Genomic DNA, 17,951 nt, shown 5'->3' with positions numbered 1-17,951 from the left:
CTGCCGCCACCCATGCCAACCCCGCCCTGGTTACCTCTGCCCAGGGCCCGGTGCTCCATGCAGGTGGGCAGCTCTGAGAGTTGCAGGCCTGCCTGCTGGAGGGAGCAGGCTGAGGGCATAGGCTGGCCGGGACTGGCTCCGAGTCATAGTGCATCCGCCGTGTACACTGCACGGGGCGGCTCTGGGCACCCCCGCCACACGTCCGACTGCAGGCACTCCAGTTCCCCACGGACCAGCTGGGCAGGGACAAAGAGACCTCGGTGAGGGATGGCTCCATCACTCTGATAGAAGCGGCCCCACATCTGATGTGGAGGTGGCAGCGAGATTTCCCAGCCACGGTTGTGTGTGTGCAGTTATTTTCAGTTCCACCTTTCCCAGGTGAGCATTCCTACCGGAGTCTCCCTCCCCCTGCTATTTCCCACCTCCCTGATCCTGATTCACGATCTGCCATTCTTTCCCTTCCTCTAGCTTTTGGGTAGTGGACTTGGAAAGAACCCTATTCGGCACAGCGTGTCTGTTCTCTTCTTTTTTAAAAAATGCAAAATTTCAAACATATAAACAATAAAACACCTCTGGGTTTCTGTCCCCTCAGCTTTCACAATTTTCAGTGTATGCCCCCAACCCCGACAGCATTTTGAAGGTGATTCCAGACATGAAACTATCTCAGTATGCATCTCTAAAAAATAAGGATTTTTAAAAAACATAACCATAATATCATCATAACATCTAGAGCATTAATGATTCGTTAACATCCCTGAAGGGCTAGTGTTCCAATTCCCAGCTGTGTCATCAATATCATAATTTAATGTTTGTTTGAGGAATCCAAATAAAGTCCAGATTGTGCAACAGATTCACATCTTCTCTTTTAGTCTTTAGACTTTCCCTTAAATTTTGTGTATTTTTATGTTCAATGCATTTGTTAAAGAAACCGGATCTTTCCCTTCCTGAATCTTCCACAGCGTGTTTTGCTGGTTACAGGATTCTTGGAATTACATCTCTGTGGTGTTGGTTCTTGTGTTCCTCTGTCCTCTATCTTTTAATTCTTTAGTGGTTGGTTCTAGAGGCTTCTTCAGATTCTGGTTCTACTTTCTCATATGATTATTTCATAAGTGATCATGCATTCTTCCAGCAGGAGGCTCATGATGTCTGATTATCTTTCTTTCAATTTATTAGCAGCTGTTGATGCTTGTAAATGTGTTTTCCTTTCCTGGTGATAAAAGTATACTCCATCAACATGCATATTGTCAGGTAATAGGGTGCGGAGTGGAGTCGGAGCCAGGCTTTGCCCAGTGGCATCACCTTTGATCAAGACACTGCGCCTGAGTGTGTCTACCAAGCCTCAGCTGGTTTCGCACAAGCCCACTTGCAGGAGAGCTCGGTGTGCACCCTGGAGAGGTCGTCAAGAGGACGGCAGAAACATGGCCCCATAACAGGGACTCACTGGGCAGGAGGGCTTGAGCTGCCTCCTGGAGTCACTTCTGAGGACTTGATGATTTCCATTCACGTTAATTTCCCTGTGCAACCCTCTCTGGGCCAGTCACAAGGGGATGGGAGGGGAGCTGGCTTCCTCACCACCTCCTTGCAAGTGCATCGGTGCAGGGCACCAGGGGTCCCACCTAGGGGTCGCCTGCGAGGCTGTGCCTGCAGCTGTGTCTGTGCTGAGGACCCAGGGCAGGGGCATCCTGTCTTCCACTCTACATCATTGCTGAGTAGAGTTAGGGCAACAGTGACTTGCTCCTGAATCTCAGGGTAAACCCGAGGACTTGTGAAGATGCCCAGGCTTCTCCTTTGACCCTCCATCCTGTGCCCCCACACTGAACTCCACAGTACCCTCAGGTTAGGTGTCAAAGCAGAAGCCCAGAGGGCTTGGCCAGGAACTCCGGAGGTGCCTCTGGCAGCAGCCACGGCACCTGGGAGAAGTATTCTCGAGAATGGCATTTGTGGACCCAAGTTACATAGAGAGAGAGACAGAAAGGAGAAGGGAAATCCCGCCAATGATCCCTTCTACGAACATCACTGCGATGATTTCCTCATTCTTGCTTCCAGTGCTTTCTGTGTGTAAACATATTTTTAACATGGTTCAGAGCAGGCAGTATATGCAAGTTTTATTCAGCATTCAAAAAATTCAGTGTCTAGGCCGGGTGTGGTAGCTCACGCCTGTAATCTCAGCACTGTAATTCCAGGCTGAGGCAGGAGGAGTAAGCCTAGGAAGAGGACGCTTAAGCCTAGGAGCTTGAGACCAGCCTGGGCAACATGCAAAACCCCGTCTCCACATACACAAAATACAAAAATTAGCTGGGTGAGGTGATACACAACTGAAGTCCCAGCTACTCGGGAGGATCACTTGAGCCCAGGAAGTCAAGGCAGCAGTGAGCTGTGATGGCATCACTGCGCTCCAGCCTGGGTGACACAGCAGGAATCTGTCTCAAAAAATAGAATACAATACAATAAATAAATAAAAATAAAAATTCATTGTCCAAAACAAGCGTTTTTCTTACACTTCAAAGCCTTTATTAACACATTTCAGTGTCTCTAATTCCACAATCTGGATCGAGGTATACAGATACCTAAGTAAGAAAATACAGATAAAAAGCTTTGGACCTCAAGCTCCAGGAGATCCAGGAACATCCAGAAACTGCTCCAGTTCTGTGCATGCCTGGCTGGACGTCATTTCTGAGCAAAATGATGAGTGCCTTTCCTCAAGTTCTCCAGGGAGTCTGTGACTCAAGTAATTTTAGAGCCAAGGTCTGGACTCTTCTGAAAGTCCTGAGGATGAATTAGGTGGTAGAACCTTGAAGGAGAGGGAAATTGATGCTACTTCCTGGATGGGAAACAGAAGTGATCCCACTCCGAACCCTTGATAGCCACAGCACATTACTTACGGCCTTTAGACCGAGCACCATGATTGTTTTACTTACTTTGGTTTGTAGAAGCCTTGAATTATTTTATACGAAGTATTTTTACTGAAAAGATTCAATTATACTTTTAAGAAAATTATAAAAAGACTAAAATGTAAATTTGTGTACGCATAAAAAGTAAACACGTCAGCGTTGTAGGAGGAGTTGCCCTATATGGATTGTGGTAACGTTTCAATTTTTCAGTGTCAACAAGATTAGTGGTTTTTTTTTTTTTTAATTCCATGTTAAGCCACCTAAATTACACACACATCCTCATTATAAAAAATGGATTCTTGGCTTCCTGGCTGTGATAATTCTGCATGTGAAGCCTCTCGGTTACGCTTCCGTGTGCTTTCCTGTTGTTTTTCACTTTCCTCCCATTTCTTACACTTGCTCTCTCAATCCTGCAGCCTTATAAATTACGATGGGTATTCTACACTGAGGCTGCAAAAGACACGTTGGCTGTTCAAGAGCTTTTCACACCGCCTCGTTAAGTCTTCTGTCTCCACCATCTTAAGACGTTCCAACTGGGTCGATCAATTCTCTGCCTTCTCTCTTAGCTGACATCATTCAAACAGTCCTCCCGAACAAAGCCCCTTCATACCACATCTGGAAACACCAAGTGTCTGTTTTGTTTAAAAAACCGAGCTTTAGGGGAATGTCTTCATTTCAGCTCATGAATGAGTCAAAATCCACGCAAGCTTCTGTGCTAATGTCTGCGGGTTCCATGAACAGTAACAAGCTGTGTTCAGTTGCCCACCAGTGGCCACAGGGGTTCTCGCTTTGTCTTGGTTTTCCTAAGTCCATCAACTGGAAGAATGCAAAGTGGCTGGTATTACCCAAATCAGTCAGTTTCCACGGCAGGACTCTGGAGACGCAGTCCCCACTGGCCCTCAGGACCTCCACTGCCCAAGGCTCCCTCCCAGGGTGCGCCTTTGTGGCTCTCAACACTGCCCACAAAAGTGACAAGGTTTACAGCCTTCACTCAACAGTCTACCCAGGATTTCCTGGTACCATCTAATCAATACACAATATTCCTAATGCCAAACAGTCTTTAGTCATTTCTCAACAAAATGACTCCCTCTTTCCCACTAAAACAAAATTAAAATGACATTTCGGTTTTTGCATGTAATGCTTTCTTTGAAAATGCAAGTTTCCAAAAAGGGTTTAGTAAAGTCCCCTGTCATGACGCACCACACCAGCAGATTATGTGTCGTAAGGACAATTCAGATGCAGAGGCCAGCCCTGGGCTGGGCCGGAGCTGCGGCCTAGGGCCAAGCCCCACCCGGGCAGCCATGCTCTGCCTGTGGCTTTCACATCAGCAAGTCTCCCTGAGCCCTCCCTTTTAGAATTTACTTTCAGTGTCTTTTGTCTGCTGATTCTTTTTGAAGTTTCACCATCCAGCACTCTGTTGTTCTATTTTCAAGAACGACTCTAGGAATTCTAGGCAGGAGTCTCTCATAACACAATAAAGACAGAGAATAACAATGGGGCAGAAACCTTGTCACGACAGAAACCTACACGAGGCATTGATGAGTATCAGGGCTCCAGCACCAGCTGGATTTAGTCCAGAGGGGTGGGTGCTGGATGCCGTGAGACGCAACATTAGAATACAGCATTCGCTAGGTGGTACCTCTTCAGCATCAGACTTAGACGTGGGGACTCTTGACTTCTGCAAGCTGGTGTATGGGTCACAACTGTCCAGTAGGCTGTTCTAAATTAAACCGTTCATGTTACTGACTATACCCAGATACTCACACACTGCAGACTCAATGGCCCAGGGGTCAAGAAAGCTGCCAACATGGTCTGACAGGATCAATACTACTTGGTTTTTGAAGACACAACAACCTTGTCTTCATATAAAATAGCAGCGTCTTCACGTGTATAATTTGAGATCTAATGTAATGTAAGTAAATTGAATGTTTTAAAGATAACAATGCACATTCAACAATAAAGAGAGGACAGTTGGAAAAATCTGCCTCTTCCATAGGGAAAACATTAGTTAACAAATTAACTAAGAGTGCAGACCGGCTGTAAGCTGAAAGTACAGAGGCCAGGATCAGCAGAACTTGGGAGACGGTGATGTCCTAAGCCTGTCGGGCAGGTGGCCGAGGGCCTTTTTAGCTTGCCATCCTCCTCGGTTGGCTTGGGGATTTGCTATGGGTCTAGGACAAAGGACGCTTCATCAGTATCACCTGGTGCCAGCTACACTCCAAGCAAGTTCAAAGGTAGAAGTCCAGCTCTGAAATAAACAATGATCTCCGTGACCAAGTAGGTAAACGAGCACAGTAGGTAGAACGAGTTATTAGACAGACTGCACTGTGCCCACACATGATGCCTTCTGGAGCAAGGCACTCCAGTCTCCAAATCCTCCTAAAGTCCACCAGTCGGTACATCAGAAGTCAAATCCTCCAAAAACCCAGCAGTCGGGACATCAGAAATGACAGCAACATGCCAGCTCATCCCTCCCAGCTGCAGCTGCTTTGCATAGATGTTCCTGACACTGCTTGGCAGGGCAGGACCCTTGGGCTGTCTCCTGGGAGGTGTCCATCTAGGAATTAATGCCAGGGTCTGGTCTGGTTTTTCACATGGGAACGGACAGCCCATTTCTGATGACTGGTTGGCAAGGAACAGGGCCCAGCACTCCAGGGCTCGCTGTGAGCATTTGGAAGCTTGCAACTTGACAGTCACTTCATTTTCTTCAGTCTCAAAAGTCAAACCACTTTGCCTGACTTGTGAAACCCAAGGAGAGATTTACAATGAGCCAGACAAAGACCCTGAATTGTTTTCACCTCTAAATGCAGGATTTCTTTGCTGAAGCACACACAGCCAAACTGAGGACATCAAAGCTCCTCACAAAGGTGGCGCTGTGGGCGTCAACTTCAGGGACTGTGAGGAGCCAAAGGTGTGTGAGGAGTTACTACTCTGAGGCCAGCATGCCATTTTTACCAGGTTTTCCTGTCTCACCATCCTGTCATCAGAGCTTATGTTAAAAGGAATCAGTATGATCTACAGAGCTTTACTGATGGGGGACAGACAGGAACATGGAATTATGAGACACACAGACCAAAGGAACTGACCTCGCTTTTCAAAACAGACAGCCTCAGTAATTCCCTCGTTCAATGAACACCCCTGGTCTGAGGGTTTCCTCTGCAGAACACTGGGGGCTTTTGCATTCCCCTTTAAAAGGGAAACCAGTCAACTCTAAATGGCAACAGCACTCTGGTTCTGGGGAGGCTGCCCCTCTGCCCACTTTCCAGCGAAGACTGGAAGAAAGAGCAACGCACCCCACTTTTTTCATCAGAGTCAGAGGTCTTCTCTTCTGTCTGGTGTTGACTCCTGCATCCTCTCTGCTGTGCTCCACAGCCATATACGCCATTGCTTACAGACATCTCTGTCTCGTGGGTAAAGGGCATCCAGGGCCAGTGGTCCCCATCTTTGCCCTCTATGTGCTGGGAAGGGCTCCAGCATTGATCACGTTTACCAGCCTTGTCTTATGTGTGTGGAGACTGTGCTCCCAGAAGCAAGGAGATGCACGTTTTACTGCCAGTCCCCTCTCCAAAACAGTGCTGTTGTCACAATCAGAATCATTCCTGTTCTACTCAAAAGAACGAGAGTATTTTGTCCTCTTCAGTTTCTGGGCTGGAAGCTCCACTCTCCCTTGCCGCTTCTGTGCCCCTTCAACACCCACCCATTGAGCCAACGGTTTCTACTACAAATACCTTTGCTGTGGACTAAAAACTACTGGGGTGGTAACACACGGGTAGGCAACCTAATGATCTAGACCTAATTACATCTGAGGCTGAGTCCTGTCTGAGTAAGAGGTAACTCCCTCCTCTTTACCAGGCTTAACATCCAAAGTTCTCACGCCCAACGATAGCACAAAGGGGCTCTCAAACACCTGCACATTCCTGGTCTCGCTCCTGTTCTGTATGAACCAGAAATTGGACGGCCTTGGCTCTTAGGGGTTAAGGGTCAGGAATCTGAAATTGTGCAAAGCCCTGGGGGCCTGGATGACTGGCAGCTTTGGAAACATGATTTTGGAAATGTAACATCCAGCTCTTCAGAAAATCCCCGAGACTGGCCACAAAAGTTCTGAGCTACCCTCTCTTCCCCTTTGTGGCCTCAATTTCTTGTATTAAAGTTGTACTAATTTTATTTTTTAACCATTATGAGGACTAACTAGGATGTGCCAATAAAAAAACTGGGGAGGGCGGGGAGTCTGGTCAATCAATTCTTCTGGAGGAAAACAGATGCTTTAATTCCCTGTCATTAGCATCTCAGCAAAGCCCATCTGAGCTCTTCTGTGGAGCAGGCTCTCTGGTTCTGCACAGCCCTCCTGATTTTGAAGTGCGTGTCTGCAGCAGGCTGCTGGCTCAGAGCCTGTGACTCAGCCTCTGTGAGTGCAAAGTCATGGAAGCTTGAGTTCCTTCTCAAAGAGGGATCTGCCCAGAACCAAAGGGGTTTCAGAGCTGGGATGGACCACAGCCGCTTCCTTATATACTGACTCTTCCAATATTGAAATATAGGTGTCTGAAAAGTAGAGGTAATGATCTCCAATATTAACGTTCTTTCAAGCCTCCTAAACAACTCAGCTTAAGAACTGTGGAGATATTCCTAGCCAAGGATGTCCTACCCTCAGGGCGAGATCTTAAACTTACATTGTATTTGGACATAGAAGGTTGTAATGGATGTACTGATAACTGTTCAGGTTACAAACATTCTTCTGCTACCCTGACATGGAAGCACACAAGTGGTTTTCCACTGGGTATATCACTTCCGGTGTGAGACCCTTCGGCTTTCTACTCTCTGGAGGGCAGAGCACTAGAGTATTCTCTGGATCTATTTCTGTCCTAGTGGCTCTCCACCTGTCTGCTCCGTTCATCTCTGGACACTAGATGTGCTGCCTGGATGAGCTCCTCCCTGCTCAATGGTTTACTTCCAGCCTTGTTAGAAACTCTTCTTTAGTCATTCTGAACTGACACATGAGACTCACTGTGCCTCTTCATCCCTTGGCAAAACACATTGGCGGCTGCCCACACCATGCTGAGCGCCAGTGGGTGAGGTGCCAGCCTTGCCCAGGGATGTCAGCATCCTTCTGCTGCTACTCCAGGGCTCACAGGGAATGGGCTGAATCTGTCCTCCAATCTGTTTACGGCAGCTGAATTTGTTATTGGAATTATGTAATATAATTAAATTTGGTGTAGCGCTATGAAACATGAGCATTAGAAAAGAAGAGCTGTTTCTATGAAAACGAAGTTAAATCTTTGGAATGACTCAGTTGAGACCAGTCATTAAACGGCATTGCTGTCAAATTAGGTGTGGCTGAGACAAAAGTAAAATATTGAGGAAACATACAAATTTTAAAATGACTTCCCACTCAAGATAAATGGGACAAGTTTCATCCTTTTTTAAAGAAACTCAAACTGGAAATTATATGCAGTGAGCATGTTTTATGAAATAATCCACTTAGATCCTTCCACAGGCAGACCCTACTCAAAAAAACCCTTGGGCCATAATTAAAAGAATTAGCAAATGAATGCACATTTATGTCTTTTAAGTGAAAATAAATGTTTCAGGTACGTGTGTGCATTTTTCAAAAATAATTTTTCCCTCTACTTTTTTCATCAGAGTAAGAGGTCTTCTCTTCTGTCTGGTATTGACACCTGCATCCTCTCTGTGCTCCACAGCTGTATAAACCATTGCTTACAGACATCTCTGTCTGGTGGGTAATGGGAATTCAGAGCCAGTGGTCCCCATCTTTGCTCCCTCTTCCTTTCCTGTCACCTGCCCTTCCTGTCATCCTAGAAGTGGGATGCCCCGGCTTCATCCACCAGCCTTTTCCTGATTCCACCAAATCACACAGACTCTGCTTCCCAATTTTCCAGAAAAGCTACTTCCTCCTGTGTATCTGATATTCATTGGCTGAGTCCAGATCTGTGATGGTTAATTTGATGTATCAACTTGTCTAGACTGCAGCAGAATATTTAGCTGAGCATTATTCTAGACACTTCTGTGAAAGCATATTTAGGTGAGATAAACATTCAAATCTGTAGACTTTGAATAAAGCTGTACCCCTGTAATGGGGGTAGACCTCATCCAGTCTGTTGAAGGCCTGAATAGAGGGAGGTATCCCCCAAAAAAGTCTGGGCTTCAGACTTGAACTGCAAAACCGCAACTCCTTCCTGGGTTTCTGGTCCGCTGATCTGTCCTGCAGATTTTGGACTTGCCAGTCCCCACAATCACATAAACCAATTCCTTAAAATAAATCTTCCTTTGTCTCGTTGTCAGCTAAAGAACAGGCAGGCTTTTAAAGAATTAAAGTTCGTTTTATTTAGAAGTCTTATAGATGATTGCAACCAGGAGAGCCTTCACCTCACACAGGCACATCCACATCTAATTGGTTCTGGTTCTTTGCAGAACTCCAATACAAGATCTCTGTCATTTTTCACAGGAATTGCTCCTTAATTGTCCCCTAGCTTCTGAGTCCGAGTTGACAAAAGCCAATCTCTACTCTGTTGCCAAGAAGAAGTGTTTTCAGTGTGAACATGAGCACACAGCATTACTATAATATTTGAAATTCTCCACGGCTCCCCATTTACCAGGGTACGGGGCACACGCACATGCACCTGCGGCCTCCATCCCCCACCTCTCTGAATGCCCACAAGCCCCAGTGTGTCAGCGGTTCCAGGAGTTCAAAGCTCCCAGGAAAGGGCCCCTCAGCTGTTAGAGTAAAGATGGGCTGTGTTGGCAACATACCACAGGATGGCAAATCTCTGGTGTTGCTTCCTTTACGTCCAGACCTAAGGGTTCGTTTGGTCACTCCAAGTACCTAACTAACATGTCCACTGGTTGCTTTTTTACCAAACGCTCAATTTGGCAGTCTTGCCCTATATGTGGCCCCTGCCTCAGCAATATAGTAAACTCTTTCTCCTTTTAAAGGAAAGGAACGCAAGCTCACTGCAAGCACCCTGGAAAGGCACGGACAAGGATGGAAACACAGCTGCTCACGATCTCAGGACAGAGAAGCCCCCTCTCATAGCATCCAAGCTCCAGGACAGACCTGCCCACCTCAGCTCCTGAAACCCGGCCTGGGGTGCTCTCTGGCCAGCTCTTTTCTGACAGTGCTGAAGAGAGACATTGTGATGCAAGGATGGCAAGAATGAAATCACGTATTTTAAGGGAATGAGAGAGACTGGTTTGCGGATCAAGAGGAAACAGCATGAAAGTGCTCTGAGGGCTTTGTCCTGGGCAGGAGGCCACTTTACCCACTGAATATTTTCTTCTCACACAAAGGACTTGCATGAGAGAACCGAGAAAGGAAACTGGGAACACACAGCCACACGAGGCAGTGACTCCTAACTGTCCTCAGGTTCAATACCACACCCATTGAGCTAAGAATGTGCCAGCACCATCATCAGAAAAACAATGTTAGGAATTACATCTCATAAATTAAAAAAGAGCTAGAAAACCGTGACACCATCAGAGCCTCTTCCTGCCACTTGCACACAGGCCAGGAAATGGCCTGTCAAGGTGCCCTCCATCTCTATGTCCTCCACTGGGTCCCCTAGACTCACAGGGTCACTGTGGCTTCCATGCCCGTGAGATGTACCGCCTGTGCCTTGCCCTCCATCCACGGCATTCGCTGTGTTGAAGGGAATGAGGGAATGCCTGCTATCCCTGTCACAGACACCATGTGGGGCCCAGGGGCCAGGCACCACAAGCCTGTGCACCCTGCCAGACCCAACTGAGGGCCTCCCTGGACATTAAGAATGGCTATGAAGAGGGATGACAAACAAATGTGTCCCAAGAAGGGGTGAACGTTAAGATAGGCTGTGCTGGAAGTCAACAGTGAAAGGTTATGGTGACAGCAGGGCAAGGAGGCCTTCAGTGTGGCAGGAATGAGGGCTGCTAGGACAGGGCCCATGAAGACACTGGAGGAGGCAGTAGCAGGTCCTGGAGGGTCATGGAGGCCACACGATGGCATTTGGGTACCAAGCAAATGACAATGGAGAGCCATGGAAGGCCGGACTTGGAGAAGTGTCTACACTGGGTTTGTATTTTATTTTATATTTATTTTTTATTTTTAAAACTATTATTATTATTATTATTATTATTATTTGAGCTGGAGTCCCACTCTGTCACACAGGCTGGAGGGCAGTGGCACAATCTCAGCTCACTGCAACCTCTGCCTCCCGGGGTTCAAGCCATTCTCCTGCCTCAGCCTCCCAAGTAGCTGGGATTACAGGCATGCACCACCACGCTCGGCTAATTTTTTGTATTTTTAGTAGAAATGGGATTTCTTCATGTTGGCCAGGCTGGTCTCAAACTCCTGACCTCAGGTGATCCACCCCATTCAGCCTCTTAAAGGGCTGGGATTACAGGCGTGAGCCACTGTGTCTGGCCCGGGTTTGTATTTTAGAAAGATCACTGCAACTGCAGAATGAATAAGACACTAGAGGAAGCTAGACTGTAGGTGGAACTTCCTACTCAAATCTCCTGAGGCTGCAAGGGTGAGGGGCTGGTGGCTTGACTATGACTAGAGACTCACTTCCATTAGAGAAGGCCATTCTCTCTGTCCACAAAACTTATGCTTTAGAATTTGACATTTCATCAATGCCTCTGTGAAACTCACAGGACTGAGCACATGCAAAAATACTAAACATTTGTTGACCAGTTGACAATGAACATCACCCTCCTCAATTCACAGACACAGAGCTAGGTTATTTCTTAAATATAGTAACATCACTAGAAGCTTCCTTTTGGGCTCAGCATAATGTACCTGTGTTTCAGCAGATTTGCTTTTGCCTGTGGATACAGAAATCCATAAAGTTATAACCAGGCACCAACAGGGCAACACAAATCAAAGTTCTTTGTGAAGTCTCGCCCTGGTCCATGACCCTGGCTGGCTGACTGCCCCAGGACAGGCTTTCTGTGTCTGAGGCCTTGTGGTGCGTTGGTGGGGAAGCGGTGGCTCTGCAGTCAGGATGCCTGGGTTCCCAATCTCAGCTCCAACCTTGCCAGCTGGACGGCCTTCAGGAAATCATTGGACACCAATATCTCCATTCTCTCCTCCACAAAGGGGAGATGGTCACAGTAGCTTTTCTATGCAGTGCTGGGCAGGCTGGGAGGACTAGCAGAGAGGAAGTGCTCGGGAAGGGCTGGCTGTGGTTATCATGATTTCATTCCTTCGTCTCTTCCTCATCCTGTCCCTGCCTCTTCTCCTCCTCAACCCTCACCTGGGAAAGGGAGCTCATTCACATGTGGCCCACAGGACTCCCGACATTCAGTCCCTCAGTCTGTGTACAAGAGGGAAAGCCACGTTTTCCTATAGCGGTATTATTTTATACTTATTATACACATCCCTTCTGAAAATCAACAAAGAACCACTAAAGACCTGACTGGTAAATATGAATTAAAAAAAAATCACAGAGACACAGACATTAATTTTGTTGTATTGCCTCTTAGTGATTTTCTGGCATGGGTAAAAATGATGTCATGATATGGCCATTACATGGAACGATGTGATTTTGGAATATTTACTCTTCTGAGAACTACTGAGAAATTTTAGAATTTCTAGAATTAGAAGGACGGGGAGGTTGAAAGAATGCAGAAAAAAATGCTCCCAAGCAGTGGGAACTGGACGGATTTATTTATACCTATTGAAAAGAAAGTGAACGCCATCTCAACGATGCTGGAAGAGCCGGCACAGGTGCTCTCCACCTCGTCTGGGGAGAGAATGAAAGCAAGTGGTCACAGCGGGAAGAACAGGCCTTTCAGGTCCTATGCAGTGAACGTTTACAAGGGGAAAGAAATGACTGCCAGTGCCTCTTACAAATCCCTTGTTTCAAACAGAAAAATGATATTAAAAACTTGATTAACTCCCAAGAGAAGCTGCTGAAGCGCACTGCAGCATGGAAACAAGAATTTTAGGGCCTCTATTTTGTGCAACACCTTCTTTTTTTTTTTCAGACAGAGTTTCACTCTCGTTGCCTAGGCTGGAGTACAATGGCTTGGTCTCAGCTCACTGCAGCCTCTGCCTCCCTGGTTCAAGTTCCCATCTCAGCCTCCCGAGCAGCTGGGATTACAGGTATGCACCACCACGTCCAGCTAATTTTTGTATTTTTAGTAGAGACAGGGTTTCACCATGTTGGTCAGGCTAGTCTCAAACTCCTGACCTCAGGTGATCCTCCCGCCTCGGCCTCCGAAAGTGCTGGGATTACAGGCGTGAACCACTGCGCCCGGCCTGGGAAACACCTTATTAACATTGCCAGGAGAGAAGTGGCCCTTCTGCCACAAAGTTCATGGACTGTGATCGTGAGACCACTGACTTCGTTTGGACATTTTAACAGCTGGCTAGGAAATGTCTTCCTCATACAGTTTAGGTGAAAGCCAGCTGCAAGAACACAAGCTTGTGTGTTACACAGATTTGATGATTTCAGATCTGACTTGCTTCTTTAGCTCAGGAGATTTTCCTATCCTGAGGACAAGCCATTTTCTTGAGAAAGGAAATATGTTTCCTAAATCGCTGAGAAGATAAATGTACTAAACAATACATCATCTAAGTCAACGAAAGATACTTGCGTGCTAATAATGAGATGACTGTAGACTGAAACTAGGTTTAGGTTTTCTGAACTACTTGGAAATTCATGGCTGCCATGCCATTAACAATGTTATTTTGCCCTGACTGAAAGGTGACGTAGAGACAGCACTTTTGATTAAGACACTCATTTTGCTGGAGGATGCTTTCATCTAGCCCAAAAGTTGGCAAATATCTTATTAAAGGGGCAGATAGTAAATATTTCAGGCTGGTGGAGATCTCTGCTGCGAGGACTCATCCCTGCTGCAGCAGTGAGAAAACCACTGGAGACCGCATGTACATGAACAGGCCTGACTGTTCTGATGAAACCTGATTTACACAACCAGGTATGGCAGGCTGCACTTGGCGCACAGCCCATAGGTTGCCACCTGCTGATTTAACCAATTCTACTTATGAATAATCGAATTGGACATACCTGCAAAAACCAGGAAGCAATTAGTGTTTTTACAGCACCCAAGACACCTTACAAGATAGACCTGCTGGAGTTTGATACCTATGTTGAGCCTAGCTATCATGGATTACTAGATTAGGACAAATGACCCCATTGTTGGGAATGTTAACAATGAAACAACAGCAATGACAACAAACAACAACAAGCCCACATATTAAAGCCTGAAGTTCTAAAAAAATATTTGCAAATCTTAAGGGATGAAATGAAGCATATGCAGACGGCTTCAAATATTGCAGTAAGTAAGAAAGCAAACCAGTCGCACCTTACATGTAGTATATGAATTTGGTTAACAGCCACGCAGAATCAGTGCCCCTGGAGGACAAACCAAATACTAGGCAGGGCACTAAGCTTTTTTTTCTGTTATCTATTGACTGGTTTAATTTTCCCGGCAAACCAATGATGTGGACAGATGCTATTATTTCCTAAAAGTGAAGTGCAGAAAGGCGACATAAGTGGTGTGAGATGGGATTTACACCCGGGAAGCCCAGCTCCAGGGCCTGGACTCTCATGACCAGTTCTGGTTCCTTTTAAAGGGCACAATACACACCAAGTAACCCATTCACATGCATTAGCCCACTTAACAACCCTACGGGGCAATGCTGTTAGAATTTCATTTCACGAACGGGGAAGCTGAGGCTAGAGACACCGAGGACCCTGTCTGCAGCCACAGAGGTCGCTGATGGTCAGCATCATACAGCTGGAGTGGCAGGATCAGGAAAGGAGCCCAGTGAGCCTGGGTTCTTATCCACTGTGCTGCATTGCTCCCAGATAAATACAACTTCTACAAGGCTGGCTTGCCAGCTGGAGAAAAATCTGATGTGAGTTTGTAATTTAATGTTGCTTAGCTCTAAAATGACCTAGAAAAAATGTATATATTTAGTAATTTTGTGGGCTTGACTATTTTAACTGGACAATGGCAATTTATGTGATGCCTATCTATTTTATACCCAGATAAGTATAGAGTTCATTACTCCTGGTAAAAGTTGTGTATTTCTACTTTCTGGCTGATTATCTACTCGGAGAAGTTTTCCAAAAATTCCTGAATGATTCAGTATTGAATTAGCGTCAAGTTATTCAGGGCCTCGATTGTTCCAAACAGGTTTCCCTTAGTCATTATGCACACTTAGATTGTCTATAATATCTGAAATATCTTTTCCTGCCTCTCACCAGAGCCTTTTACGTGGTATTCTAGGGAAAGCCTACATGTCTAACGGGAATTTAAACATTTCATGAGTAACGTAGGTTCATTTTTCTTTCTTTTGAAATGAATGACCTTCCCACAGGAGATGGTTTAATTCATTTCTCAAGGTGTGAAATGCAATTTAAATCACGGAGGATTCACTAGCAACTGTGTATGGGCTTCCGTTCTTCGGCTCTTCGTTTTCTTGGGAACACTGTCCGTTTCCCATTCTATCACAGACGTGAACCCTCCCCGCTGCGACTCCTTCCTTTTATGACAAGGATTTTAAAATGATGGCCTCCCTCCTCCTCTAGTTTCGGGCTTTTCTGGCATTTTCGCATCAGGGTTTCTTGGATGTTCACTCTGAGACTAATACTTAGAAATGGTCTTCTCCAGGCTCTTGAACTGTTTTTCTGAGAATTGTTTCCAGGTGTCCTCCTGCAGCGAACCTGGATGCTTTGAGGCTGACCTGCAGCCGCACGGTTCCTAAGGCTCGTGAGCTCCACGAGTGCGGGGGCTGTGAGGCTCTGGGCCGAGCAGGACTGGCCAGTTAGGACCATCCACAAAGGTTTTATGCAAAGTCTTCAGTGACAGGGTCAGCAGGAATCACTATAAATCTAATGGGTTTTAAGAAAGAAACCAAAGAAACGGATTGAATCCATATTTTACACAGATCAAATTCGCAAGTAGGCTGACACCGTCTGTGAAACCAACATCAATATCCCGCCCGGAGCCTCAGGGACATTCTTTACTGTCAGGCAGTGAGAATATCTTGGTCACATCACTGGATCCACGAACTCTCTACGTCGCTTTCTACGTGGTTAGCTTGCTCATGCTAAACAAAACTGGGAATCGAATTTCCTTGCTTTTAAAGAAATTGGTGAAAGCAGTCAATGGCAACTGAATGATGAGGCATATGAGCTATAAGCCTCTGTAGATGGGTCTAGGCAAAGAACTGAAAAGTGAAGAGTTGAAATGACAGCAGACTCAGGAATACTGACTGTCATTTCCACATAGGATTTGAATTTTTACAATGATTCGTAAGAATCTGTAAGTTTTATCTTTTAAGCTTTCAAATAGCTACCACGATGAGACTCAGGTGTGAAGGCATCACACGCTGCAGACAGTTTTTCTGGCTGATAGATGCTGTTAGGCCAGGGGTCTGCCAAGAGTCTATGGCTAACATTTGACATTGGAGTCATCTTTCTTGGTAAGTCTGGAACAATTCCATTCTCTGCAGGAAGGACTTCACACTGTGGCACTTGGAGGAGATTAATCAGCTCCAGGAAATGAACATATTGAGTAGGTGGAACAATATTTATGTAACCTCCTGACTCCTGTCCCTTGAAACTAACTTTCAGATGCCTTCATTCTTCTTCAAGACAACTTCAGATTAGTTATTTCTGATTTTCTTACTAAGTCTTAGGTACTCATTGGTTGAATCTTTTTCCCATCAAGTAGGTTCTATATATTAGCACATACTAAAGGGTTATAAAAACTTTTTTTTTTTTTTTGACATGGAGTCTCGCTCCGTCACCCAGGCCGGAGTGCAGTGGCGCTATCTCGGCTCACTGAAAGCTCTGCCTCCCGGGTTCACGTCATTCTCCTGCCTCAGCCTCCTGAGTAGCTGGGACTACAGGCACCCGCCACTGCACCCAGCTAATTTTTTGTATTTTTAGTAGAGACGGGGTTTCACCATGTTAGCCAGGATGGTCTCGATCTCCTGACCTTGTGATCCGCCCACCTCAGCCTCCCAAAGCGCAAAAATCTTAAAAAATTTAAATATTGTTAGATATTATTTATCACTAAAAAGACGGAGTCTCGCTCTGTCCCCCAGGCTGGAGTGCAGTGGCGCGATCTCTGCTCACTGCAAGCTCCGCCTCCCGGGTTCACGCCATTCTCCTGCCTCAGCCTCTCCGAGTAGCTGGGACTACAGGCGCCCGCCACCACGCCCAGCTAATTTTTTTTGTATTTTTAGTAGAGACGGGGTTTCACCGTGGTCTCGATCTCCTGACCTCGTGATCCGCCCGCCTCGGCCTCCCAAAGTTAGTCAGCTAAATAATTAAACAACAATTACTGTTTCATTCTTTGGAATCAACTCCGAATGTAAAGCTTTAGCCATTACATCACAAAACTTACCAAATGAATCATGTTGAAAATGTCATATTTATCTATTGCTCTTAAAAACATTGGTCCAGAAAACTAAGGGAATATGAGGAGGAATATACTGTACTGGTATCTCATTAATGAAATTAGCTGTATTATCGTTGGCATAATTTATTGATCTATGCTGCAAAAGAGCCTAATGATTCTGTGGTTATTTATGTATATAAATATAGACATCAGAAAATACTCTATTTTAGATTTCAGTGGTTTCACATATGCTCAGTATTGTTACAACGAGTTGGGGGTAGAGAAAGGCTGTATTTAAAGACCTCGTTCTCTAGTTCATCTCGTTTAAATGGGAAAGCAGCCAACCCATGTAGCATTTATAATAATTCATTCTGAAGAGTCCTATGCAGAACAGAGGAGCAGTGTCTGGGTAGTTGAGGCAGTGTTGTGATGTCTTCCTTGAAATGCCCTATGATGCAAAGTCTACACATACACAAGTTGCAAGAGAGAATTGCATTAGCATTCACAAACTCAGGAAAGCACTGGGGAAATTCAATTCTTTGAAGTAAAGAAAAGGTTCTCCTGAAGAAGAAGAAGTGAAGGCATCTGAAATGCTGACATTAGTGGAGAGTTGAATGCAGATATCTAATGTACGGTTCATTGTGTATTATGAGCTAAAAGGCATTAAGTGGCCTTGAACAGACAGTGAAA

At 45.7% G+C, this 17,951-nt stretch overlaps 1 protein-coding gene across 1 annotated transcript in view; it reads right to left on the bottom strand.

Annotated features, from left to right (window-relative positions):
• ADAMTS16 (ADAM metallopeptidase with thrombospondin type 1 motif 16) overlaps positions 1–17,951 on the bottom strand; it is a 166,494-nt gene that overhangs the window by 16,063 nt on the left and 132,480 nt on the right. The window contains exon 19 of the mRNA XM_032135772.2: positions 35–236. Within this exon, the coding sequence (XP_031991663.1) occupies positions 35–236 (202 nt within the window). The remainder of the gene's footprint in view (positions 1–34; positions 237–17,951) is intronic.

This window comes from Hylobates moloch, unplaced genomic scaffold, assembly GCF_009828535.3.
Source record: "Hylobates moloch isolate HMO894 unplaced genomic scaffold, HMol_V3 SCAFFOLD_17, whole genome shotgun sequence".
In the NCBI taxonomy this organism is placed as follows: Eukaryota; Metazoa; Chordata; class Mammalia; order Primates; family Hylobatidae; genus Hylobates; species Hylobates moloch.
Note: the sequence above shows the minus strand (reverse complement) of the source record. Positions and strands in the feature narration are given on the sequence as shown.